This window comes from Lontra canadensis, unplaced genomic scaffold, assembly GCF_010015895.1.
Source record: "Lontra canadensis isolate GAN:19392208 unplaced genomic scaffold, GSC_riverotter_1.0 scaffold44, whole genome shotgun sequence".
NCBI lineage: Eukaryota > Metazoa > Chordata > Mammalia > Carnivora > Mustelidae > Lontra > Lontra canadensis.
The window spans coordinates 13,115,185-13,127,460 of NW_022631038.1; the positions used below are offsets into that span (position 1 = coordinate 13,115,185).

Here is a 12,276-nt window from a genome sequence, read left to right on the forward strand (position 1 = left end):
TTTGAGTAGCTTTACCATTTTGAATTTAGGGAATTATTTTGTCTTCTCTTATTTCACATGATTAACCATATTAATCCCTGGGTCAGCAGTTCAGAATATGATTCTTTGAGAAGCTAATCTTGTGGGACATACCTAGACATGAACACTGTGGCCAAAATAACCCACAAATCATGTGAGAAAGATTAAATCATTCCAAACTGGTTCTATGGCTATTTTGGATTTACTTGTTAGTTGCTAATGTGTTCTGGATATTTTCCCATTATTTAACCTAAATATAAATGTTTAACTCTGACACATATGGGCCCATTTTACTTATTCAGCTTAGCTTTGTATAAATGAGAATATCTGAGCATCTTGTTTCTTCTTGAGAAATCTGAATTTTCCATTGAAATTAAATATATGTGGTAATATTCTTTATGTACATTTCCTTCATCTTAAGATTTGAGAAACGAATTTATATTCCTTTGCCTGAGGCCCACGCCCGAGCAGCGATGTTTAAACTGCACCTGGGGACCACTCAGAACAGTCTCACAGAAACAGACTTCCGGGAACTCGGGAAGAAAACGGATGGTTATTCGGGGGCGGACATAAGTATCATCGTGCGCGATGCACTTATGCAGCCTGTTCGAAAAGTGCAGTCAGCTACTCATTTTAAAAAGGTAAGGAGCTTTAGGGGATGCCTGGGTTGCTCAGTTGGTTAGGCAGCTGCCTTCGGCTCGGGTCATGATCCCAGCATCCTGGGATTGAGTCCCACATCGGGCTCCTTGCTCAGCAGGGAGCCTGCTTCTCCCTTGCCTCTGCCTGCCACTCTGTCTGCCTGTGCTCACTCTCTCTGACATAAAGATAAGGAGCTTTGCTCCATCCTTTCAGATATTTTTAAAGTCAAGTTTGGAGACCATCATTGATTTGTCTTCAAATAATTTTAGGAAGATTTCTGTTTTATATAATAAGTAGTGGGTATATAGAATAAATATTCCATTTCATTGAAAATAGGTTCTCCCACAAAGTTTATTAATAACTATTATAAATAGTTTAATGTATTTTAAAAGTTTTTATGCAGTGATTTTTTTGAAGTACTTACTAAAATTTTGATATAAGTATAGAAACTTTAAATATATAGTGACCACTGGTATAACTAGAATATCCTTGAGCAGAATCTGGAGCAGTTAACACCTCATTAACAAAGCAAAAATACAAATAGCTAATATTTAAATATTCACTGTGTTCTAGTCTTAACTCACTATTTCATTCGGTACTCACAAAAACTACAAGAGGTGCTTCTGGCCACCTGTTGATCATTAATCTGAGACTTAGATGTTAACATGATTAAACTGGGACTTGGCTGCTAACAAGGTTTGCCCAGGTATAACCAGATAGGCGCAGACCTGTGATATTTTCCCTATGTCACGTGTACTTCAGAATCTGAAGCCTCGCTTCCCACACACTGTTTCCTCTGCATGAATGAGTTGCACACACAGCATTTTGTAAAAAGACTGTGGTCTTGGCATATCCAAGATACTTAAGTGACCAGTGAAGTAGGTAATCTGGACTAGCCCTGTTGATGAGAACAGCAGTATCCAGTATTACTCCTGAAGATCGATGTGAAAATCCTAAAAAAAGATTAGCAAAGTTAATTCAGCAGTATATGAGAAGACTAATATATCATGACTAAGTTACATACAATAAAATAAGTATTTTTAAAAATACTTTTAAAAATACTTTTAAAATTTAAAAAAATTTAAAAATTTAAAAATAGCACTGCCTCAACGTACAATTGAGAGAAGAAATGAAGTAGTTCTCATAAAATACTTGAGTAGCCTGGGGAAATAGCCTTTTCCTTCTGCAGCCACTTGGTTACTGGAAATACAGGAGGCTCAGGGTCAAGTTTATGTCCCAGCTGTTGTTGTGTTGTCTTTTTTTTTAAATTCTCTTTGCATTTAAAAACTATGGATTCTTAGGAACTCAGTCCTTTCCTACCCAGAACTTTTCATTCAGTTCTCCATATGACTGCCAGGGACAGCTGTGACCCTGAAGCCAGGTCCTTCTTAGGAGGATGAAAGTGAAGCAGCCACAGTAATGTTAACATCTGGCCTTCTGCATCACCAGCCAATAGATCTCCCAGTGGATCCATCCTTCACTCCCCATTCTTAAGGCTGATAGCAAAAACAAGATTGCCTGTTCATTTATTTATAAAATGTCTGAAGTATTACTCGGAGCCTAGAGATAAGTCAGAAAGTACTACAATCAAAACCAAAAATTTCTGCAGCTGAAATTTTTGTGGAGAAAGACAATAAAATACACATAATTTAAGTAAAGGCAGAATGTTTATATTTCTGCACCTGCCCTAATCCTGACGTAATATTTGAGATTGATCATTGTGAAATAAATATTAAATGTGAAAGCAACCCCCAATTTTAGTATAGATTTGTTGCCATCTGAAAAATACTTGCAAGTGACTCTGAGTCACAAAGGTTCTGTCTCTGGGTGTTATTAAGGTTTCATTTTAAATCAGTTATGAATCACAGAATAGCACTGAAATTACACTTAGTATTTAATTTTGTACTTACTTTCAAGAAGGAATTTTTTTTTTTAATTTATTTATTTGACACAGAGAGAGAGATCACAAGTAGACAGAGGCAGGCAGAGAGAGGAAGGGAAGCAGGCTCCCTGCTGAGCAGAGAGCCCGATGCAGGGCTCGATCCCAGAACTCTGGGATCATGACCTGAGCCGAAGGCAGAGGCTTAACCCACTGAGCCACCCAGGTGCTCCTTAAGAAGGAATTTTTGTTGAGAAAGAAAGATTCAGTGATTTCACACTAATAATCTTCCAAATATCACAGAACTTTCCCAGTTTTGGAAAATAGAGAAAAATTAAGAGAATTATTGAGGAAGCCTTTTTTATGGACTCTAACACCATTTAATAAGCACGAGAGGAGAAAAGAGAACTCTTAACCACAGATGTTTCTTAAACACAGATGTTTTTTTTCTTTTCTTTTTTTTAATTTTAACTCTTTTTATCCTTTGATCATGTAAGTAATTTATTGGAGGAAATTTCAAAATAGAGAAAAGCATCAAGAAAAAAACTAAAACCAAACAAAATCTATCCAGTCACCCAAAGAAAACTACATTTGTTGTATATTCATCTATTTATTTTTAGAATTAGACATTTTAACAAATACAGAATAGTACATTTTCAGATTTCTTAATAATGGCCTAAATCTTAACATAGTTAATTTGTTCAAATAAATATTTCAGACTATTTATTACAGGTGCGCGGACCTTCACGAGCTGATCCCAACAACATAGTAGATGATCTGCTAACACCCTGTTCTCCTGGTGACCCTGGTGCCATTGAAATGACATGGATGGATGTCCCTGGGGATAAACTTTTGGAGCCAGTTGTTTGCATGGTTTGACACTTTAAAAAATTTATAGTTTGTCATTTGTGAGACAAAGATAAACATTTTCAGTTATGTAGGATTAGCTAGAGAATGTCAGTATGATCAAGCATGTTTATGAAATACTAACTACTCAAAAAGTTGTAAAGTTTAATTGAACTTAAAATTTAAAAAATAATTATCTTTAAAATATTTTTGTGGGCTTCAAGAAAAATTAAATTTCCAGTGAAAAAGCTATTATTCAAAAACACAGGTTTGTAAGCTTACCGGTCTTATAGCTGAGATACTATTACCAGAATACTTTTCTATATGGCATAAATTATTGTCAGGCCTTAACTAAAAAGCAGAATTGGTGAAATTTCTTTTCTGAATCTAAGATTTTGTAAAATATCCAGAAACCTTCATGCATTTATCATAGTAATCATAATGGTGTTTTTTGGTTTTACTTCCCCAAGCTTTGTAGGAAGTTTAATGTGCTTGGGGGGTAAAAAAAAGTCCTGAAACCCAATTTTTATGATAAAAAAAATTACATTTCTATAATTTATACTGGAGGGATTTATAATTCTTAAGACTCATTTTGTAAGGTATAGGAAGCTTACTGTGAAAAGCTACATTTATTATTTTTATGTTTTCTTATTGCTGAACACTCAGTTTTTTAAATCTTCTGCTTCAGTTACAGATTTTTAAAGAGCTTTATGTCTGAATTAACAGTAACTTCCAGAGAAGAAACTTATTTACATGCTATGTACACATAGATCTATAGACATATGTATCTCTGTATGTACATAGTATGTGTATAGATATTTTTATGTGTTAATGATGTTTCCCTGAAAGTTATTTAGAAACCCTTTTTTGTTTCAGTCCTTGCACTGTTGTTGTTTTTTTTTAAAGATTTATTTATTTATTTTAAAGAGAATACGTGCAAGTGGGTAGGGGGGCGGGGGTGTTGAGGGGAAGAGAGAGAGAATCTCAGCCAGACTCCCTGCTGAGTGTGGAACCCGTCATGGGGATCCCTGAGGTCATAACCTGAGCCGAAATCAAGAGTCGGTGCTCGACTGACTGGGTCACCCAGGTGCTCCACTATGTTACTTTTTAAAGATTTTGTTCTTTGACCATTTTTCATACTGTTTTATAAAGAGACATGGTCCAGAAGTTAATCTTTTAATGAATCCCTGGTATTAGCATATTTTCTTCCCATTTTGATCATAATTTTAATTAATAGTTAAAAATTCTAGGGGCACCTGGGTGGTTTGGTTGGTTAAGCATCTGTCTTTGGCTCAGGTCATCTCGGGCTCCCTGCCACTCCCTCTGCCCTGCCTCGCACTGGTTCTCTCTTTCTCTCAGATAAATAAAATATTTTTTAAAAAATCTGATTAGGTGGTTTTAATTAAATGGTGTTATGTTTCACATAAGTATAAGTGAATAACTTCTGTAAGTGAATGACTGTACCCCTTTTGAACTGCACTTGGTGAACTCTCTTATTTTAAGAAAAAACAGATAAGATGGGAAAAGAGATCAGGGACATATTTTGGAGGGCCTTGATACTCAGGCTAAAAGGATTATACTTCTGATGGGGAAGTGTATTGAAATGGAGAGCCATCGAAAGTTGTGGTCAGGACAGGCAAGCAGTTTCAAGTTGCAAAGGAAGAACAGGATCAAAGATTTCCTCTAGAAGGAATAAGAGTGTTTATTGTTAGTAACTTATGGCATACTACAAATACTTAGATTTAACCTCAGGTGGAAAGTTAGTTAATAATGCAATGATGTTTATTTGATTTGATCATTACTAATACTCCTCTTTTCTTTTTCCCTGACAGTCGGATATGTTACGGTCACTATCTAACACAAAACCCACAGTCAATGAACATGACTTGTTAAAGTTAAAGAAGTTTACAGAAGATTTTGGTCAAGAAGGCTAAACCAAAGACAACGAAGAAGACATTTACCATGTGTGTTCTTTCTTTCATAGGTACTTTTGCCTTTCTTGGACGGCATTCAGATTATTTCCAGTAAAACTCTTTTTCCCACAGGGAAATACCGATCTCACTCCAGAGTTCCTTTAATTTTATCCATATTTTTGTTCCATTACCAGTTAAATGCTCCTGTTAACAAAAATTATAAAATAATGGATAATAAGGAAATGAGTGATAAATGAATGGCAAAAAATAGGAATTACCCAGAAGAGGATTAACATTGATTGAGATACCAGTATTTAGAATTGGTGGTATTTGCAAAGAGCATTTCTTTTTTTATATTCTTTTTCTTTTTTTCTTTTTAACCAAAATGTAACAGGCCTTATTTTATATTTTGAAAAATAATTCTTAATTCTCATCAATGCGAACTTTATTTGCTTTATGAAAAATTTTTAAATGATAGAACCTTAATTCTCAGGGATGGGCAGTAAAACAGCGAAGAGCACTGTGATTGGGCTTGAAAGATTCTGAATTGTGTTCTAGCCGAGTCTCATTGAGTTTTGATAGGCTAATATTTTTCTTTGTGTAGATTTCAATAATTTCTTTAAAAGCAGCCAGCTTCTATAGTTAATTAAATAATACCTTTCACTGTGCAATCTCAGAAGAAGGACTTTCTAAATTGGCGTTGTCTTCATCTTGAAGAAGAAAATTGTCTATTTCGGTATCTTTTTATAGCATGATTGACCAAAACAGATGGCAAATAAATACATACTTTTTAAATAATTCTGTCATGAAATACTATGGGAACCTTTGCTAAAGGAATGGTCTCCCTTTGAATTATGGGAAATTTCTTGTGGGTGTGTGTGTACATATATATATATAGATAGAATTTTTTTTTTTTAATATAGGCTACCAAGGGTCTTGTCTTTTACCTTTTAAGTCCAGGGAAGTTTGTCTTTGCCACACATATGTTATCAAGTGTAATGCTCTTGAAGCTTTAGAAATGAGCTAGTGTCTCATTAAATAATAAAAAACAAACATGTTATGTTATTTTAATATCTCCAAATAAATCTGAAGGTGTATGTTACACGCTTTTTAGCGCAAACACTAAGTTGTGCCTTGTGCATTTGCATTGGCTCTATAGGCAAAAGAATGATTCAGTTAGCTGGAATGAGGTAGATTCCTTAATGACTATAAAGTTCTACCTTGCAAATACTATAGAATAACTTGCATTTTAAAGTATATTTGCACATTTTACATATAATGCTCTATGGTTGCCTTTGAGTTTTCTGTACAGATTGTTTTTGTTGATACTAGATGGAAATCATAGGCCTGAAATCCACTGTTCTTATGTGAAGTAAATTGATATAACCTACTATTGGCTATTTTCTGTGTATGCTTCTTTATATTTTGGGATCTGTATAAGAGAAATTATTATCTAAATTGATTAGATAACCAAGAAGTCATTAGAAATTATTGAGAATGCATACATGAAAATTCTATTCGTCAACAGCTTTTATGTGAGGGCTGGGAGTTGTCAGACTAATAGCTCTTTGTGGCTGCCTTATAAAATAATTTATATTCTTTATCAGCCTCAGAATTCTATAGTATTGCTATTAATGATATCATTAGGAGAATTCACATAATTATATAATAGTTGAAATTCAGAATTTTTTGTAAATCCAGAATTTTTTTTTGAGGAGGTATATTACTTGGTTTGACAAAATACATGACCCGGTGGTAAGTAAGTACAGCATTGATGCTAAGTGGATACTTTATCACACTGAATTCTTCCGCGTGCTTCAAGAACTGTATTTCAGTATCCATATCACTTCCAGCCATGGCTCCGTTTTCTGTATTACATCTTAATACATTTTTTACATTTCTGGTTCTAAATCTATTTCTGGAATCAAATAATTCTAGACTCATTCTAAAGTGATAGCGCATACACCATACCTCATGAGTTCTTTATGGACAGATAAGTGCTTACAATGTTCAGGCTCTGTCTGAACTTGAACTATTATGAAACTGGGGTAGATGGTTTCTGAGGCTTCTTGACATGAGCTGGGTGTTGAAGAACATTTTTTTTCTCAGCCTGGAAACTGTCAGGGTCTTATTAGAAAGAATTTCAATAGAAAATTGACTTGAGTTTCCTGATAACCTGCAGTAAAACAGAATGAGTTTGTATATTTGATTATTAATGGGAAGTTCCATTCAGCCACTTGTCACCGGCATAGCTGAGAAATTGAGGCCCACCTCTGTAATGTTGTAGCCGTAGCCATCGCTTGACACTGTCGCAAATGAAGCAAAAGCAAGTGCCCAGCATGGACACCGCCTTTATCTCACCTTTCTGAGCTCTGGTAGATGTGCTTTCCTGCCTCCATACCTTCCTTTATGTCCTTCTGTTACTCCACTACAGTGTCATGTCTTCTCTGCTAGTCCCAATCCCATTATTTCCCTGAATACCTAGCTCATGACCTATATTCTCTCTGCCGGGAAGAATTCCTAAACTAATCTCACTCCTACCTTTGGGTTCTAGTAATAAATTAGTACTAAGTTGTTAATTAGTAATAAGTTGCTACTACTATCATAAGATTTTTATCCCAATATGAAGCCCATTCTGTTTACTCTTGTTGAGATCATTTGGACTGTAAGCTCATCAGAGAGCTACATTTTCTTTTTCTTTTTTTTTTTTTTAAAGACTTTATTTATTTGACAGACAGAGATCACAGTAGGCAGAGAGGCAGGCAGGGAGAGAGAGAGGAGGAAGCAGGCTCCCCGCCAAGCAGGGAGCCCGTTGTGGGGCTCGATCCCAGAACCCTGAGATCATGACCTAGAGCCGAAGGCAGAGGTTTAACCCACTGAGCCACCCAGGTGCCCCAAAGAGCTACATTTTGACTTGCAGCTAGCACCATGCTACACGCTGTTTATTAGGTACTTAATAAAGACTTGAGAGATAAGGGAGTTAATGTTCTTTTACTGACTTACTGGATTATCTATGAGACTTCTTATAAAATAGATCATTTGAAGTGGCTTTGTTCTTGCTGGTCGAGTGAAATGGTAAATTTCAGTCTTGGTTACTGGGGATAGAATCAGAGGTGGGCCAGAGCCAGCTTCTGCTGGCTTACGAGAACCAGTACCCATCTCTTCCTTCCTATGAAATCCTTGAGTTCATACTGGCGGCTTGAAATCGGCTCTGGTGGGAGGGTTCATGCTGCAGAAATCAAGTTGCAGTTAACATGGTGTCACATAAAATGGAGTCAGTCTGTAGTTGAAAAATTAATGTTTATTGCATTTATGAAAGTAATGTACAGAAGTTACATTTTTAGAGTCATAAAAAGCATTTGTTAAAATCCAGTACCCATTTATGATTTTACTTTTATTTATTTATTTTATTTTATTTTTTTTTTTTTTTTAGAAAAACCCTACAAGCTAGGAATAGAAGGGAGCTAATAAAGGGCATCTACAAAAAGGAAAAAAAAGAAAAGCAGTACTGTAGCAAGCATCACACTTAATTGTGAATTATGGAAAACTTTACTCCCCTGCTATCACCACTTCTTTTCAACTTTGGAGAGGAATTTCTAAGTTTAGAGATTGAAAAGGAAACAAAATTATTCTCAGATAACATTGTATATGTAGCAAATCCAAATTAATGTAATCTTAGAATTTGAATTTAATAAGGTTACAGCATCCAGAGTTAATAAAATCATGGTGTATATCTGAGCAACAATTAGGAATTGAAATGATGAAAACAATAGCAATCATAAGTGCATCAGAAAGCATCAGATATCTCAAGTCTGAAAGATGTGCAGACCTTCACATAGAAAACTAGGATGCATTACAAAGGAAAACCTGAGTAAATAGAGAAATGGGCCCTGTTCATGAGTCAGAAGATGGTTGCACTGTCAGTTCTAACCAAGTTGATTCTAGACTTCATGTAGTCTCAAATCTGATATGTAGATTCTCTGCACATCTACGTGTATATTCTCTAATCCCCAGACACAAAAAAAGATGCTTGATAAATTAATTGATGATTGAAAAGAAAAAATATTTTAAAGTTTGAATCCATTTTTATAATAGTATGTTTCTCCTAGCTGTATGTTTCTGTCCATATACATAGAAATGTAACAAATTTTTTTTCACCTCCTGTTCATTTTGTCATTTGTGGTTAGTGAGATTTCGGTTGATTTTTTTTTTTTTAATTTTCTCTCCCCCTTTTATCTTCAGGTATATTTTCAGAAGTCACCTTTTCAGTGAGAGATTCCCTGGTCGTCCTATTTAAAATTGCAATCCCTCCTGATGCTCCTTATACCCATTCCTTGCTTTATTTTCCTCTGCAGCACTTATCATGTAACATGCTGTATAGTTTCCCATTTTCTTATTCGTAATTTTCTCTGCTAACATGTATGTTCTGTGAGAGCTGGGATTTTCTGGTCTTTCTTTCCTCTCTCTCTGCTGTATCTCAGTATCCGGAACAGTGCCTGGTGTTTGATGAGTGCTCAATAAATATTTATTGAGTGAATGAATCTGTAAATTTTTCTCAGTCTGAATACTTTACAATAAGTATGTATTTTTGCCCCCCACCCCCGCCCTGCCCTGCACATTTTTACTTTAAACGAAGAAAATTAGGAATGAAAACAAATACATCAAGAAATTAACAGTGGCTAAATCTGGGTGGTAGCAGTATGGATGCTTGTTAAGTTTTCCCTTTTTTTTTTTAATAACTTTTTTAAGATTTTTTTTTTAATTTATTATTTATTTGACAGACAGAGATCACAGGTAGGCAGAGAGGCAGGCAGAGAGAGAGGAAGGGAAGCAGGCTCGCTGCGGAGCAGAGAGCCCAATGTGGGGCTCGATCCCAGGACCCTGGGATCATGACCTGAGCTGAAGGCAGAGGCTTTAACCCACTGAGCCACCCAGGCGCCCCAAGTTTTCCTTTGTTTTTATCTTTAAATATTTTAACTTCCCAAAATAAGCAAAAAAGTTTTTAGGGAAGAATTAGAATTGGGCCAAGAGCTGATCACAGGAATTTGTCTCCCCCTTTGGAGCTCTATAATAGCAGAAAAGCTTTTAAGAAGAGAGTAAAAAAACAGAACAGCAAAGACAGTCATCAAATGTACTTGGGAAGCGTGCTATTCCCCCAAACTGCCCTTATGTTTTTGGGAATGCCCCTAGCCTCCCGCTACAGGAACCAAAGTGGGGACATCCTGTTTTTCTCCATCACAAGGCAACCCTCATGGGCACCTGACCAGCCATGGTGCATCAGGTGCTGCCATCCAGGTCCATCTGTCTTGAGCACCACAAAGATGGCAGGACACTAAAAACAATCAGCATCACTAGCATCTGGCCCGATGGGAATCTGGTAGCTCATGAGACAGCTAATTACACGATGGTCTGTGGTCCCACAGAACGAAGTGCCCAGTGAGGACAAGACACGGGAGCTCCTTCATAGCTACTGTAGAACAAAATGAAGGCAAGGACTGCTGTTTTGAGGTCAGGGCAGAGAGAGAAACCCAGGGATCTAGGACTACAAACATTCCTCACATTCACAGTATCAAAAAAGTCAAGTGAAACTTCGTATTTGTGCAGTTACCAAGTGATAGCAGTTGAATTCAGATTCAATGAGTTTTGTGGAGTTTTTTGGTTTTTTAATGTGAAGGTAAGGAAATTTGGGAGGCAAAGAACAGGGTGCATAGGATTGGGATGTGTATATTTATAAGGATTTGAAGGATTCTGAGTCTTGGGACATACCTGGAGCACTTTGGGCAGGAATGGAGTATTTTGGTGATCAGTCAAGAAAAGGAGAGCTGAATTTCAGAACTGATCTAGTCTTAATGATACGGGTTCAACAGACTGAATTTAGAATTTCAGTTTGAGCTGCTGGGAGTGGTTTTAATTGTTTGCTTCAGTGGTTGAAGAAACAACTTGACAATCTAATCGGAACCCCATTAATACATAATGCAGAAGGAAGAACCCAATATCTTTAGGAAATAGAAATGCTGGCATGGATTCATCTTTTGAGAACCTTCCCAAGGCTTCACTGTTCCCAAGGGAGATCCATGACCCAGCCCCTTAACCGAGCCTTTGATAGGTGAAAGGAATGCATTCCCAGTTATTTTACTGGCTCTTTGATTTCATCAGAGCTGAAAAGATCCTTTGGTTGCAGAAGCCAGGTCATGTCAATTAACCATTACAAGCCCAGTGGACTTGTCAGCATATGAGGCAATAGAGTGAGCATGACAATTAGAATGATCTTCCCCACGGAGTTCATAAGCAATAGTTCAGTGATGCTGGGGTCCTTGGGACCAGAGTAAATGAATGCGCTACTTCCTTAGTATGACCAAAAAACCAAGCCTGGCCTCCAAGAGGCCTGACCATCATGGCTTTAAGCACTATTTTCTCTCTTGATTTCTGTGGATCAGGTGCTCACGGGGTCTAGCTAGGAACCATGTGCACAGATGTGGTCAGCAGCTGGGGCTGGCATGGCAGAGCGATGAAACCCCGGGGGGCGGGGGGCGGGGGCGGGCAGCTCCATGAAGCCTCAGCGCCTCCACAGGCAGTGTCTACATGGGCTAGTGGGGGCTTCCGCCCGGTGGTCAGGACAAAGGCTTCGAGATCCAAGTATTCCAGAGAGGCAGAAAACTATAGCGGTCTCGGTAGCAGTCTCAGAAGTCACACTGCATCACCCCTGCCGTACTGTATTGGTTGGAACAGTCACAAAGGCCCTCCAGTTTCAAGGGGAGAGGATATAGATCCCACCTGTCACTGGGAGACAAGGCAACACTGTGAAAAAGGCATTTGAGTTGAAAGATATCGTGGCCATTAAAAGAGAGACGTACAAGAACCAAACCTAAAAAACTGAAAGTGCTTACCACTGGTGGAGTTCAGGGTTTGAGGGTCAGGAACTGCTGATTTATATTACCAGCCCACTCTACTGTGGGCAGTACTCTTTTCATCAAAAAATGA

The 12,276-nt window shown here is 37.2% G+C and overlaps 1 protein-coding gene across 1 annotated transcript in view; it reads left to right on the forward strand.

The window, feature by feature from the left end:
• The window catches only part of VPS4B (vacuolar protein sorting 4 homolog B), a 28,455-nt gene extending 21,769 nt beyond the window's left edge, over nucleotides 1-6,686 (forward strand). Inside the window, exons 9-11 of the mRNA XM_032872272.1 lie at nucleotides 440-659; nucleotides 3,269-3,409; nucleotides 5,215-6,686. Coding sequence (XP_032728163.1) covers nucleotides 440-659; nucleotides 3,269-3,409; nucleotides 5,215-5,316 — 463 coding nt within the window. The 3' untranslated portion in view covers nucleotides 5,317-6,686. The remainder of the gene's footprint in view (nucleotides 1-439; nucleotides 660-3,268; nucleotides 3,410-5,214) is intronic.
• The last annotated feature ends 5,590 nt before the right edge of the window (nucleotides 6,687-12,276 follow it).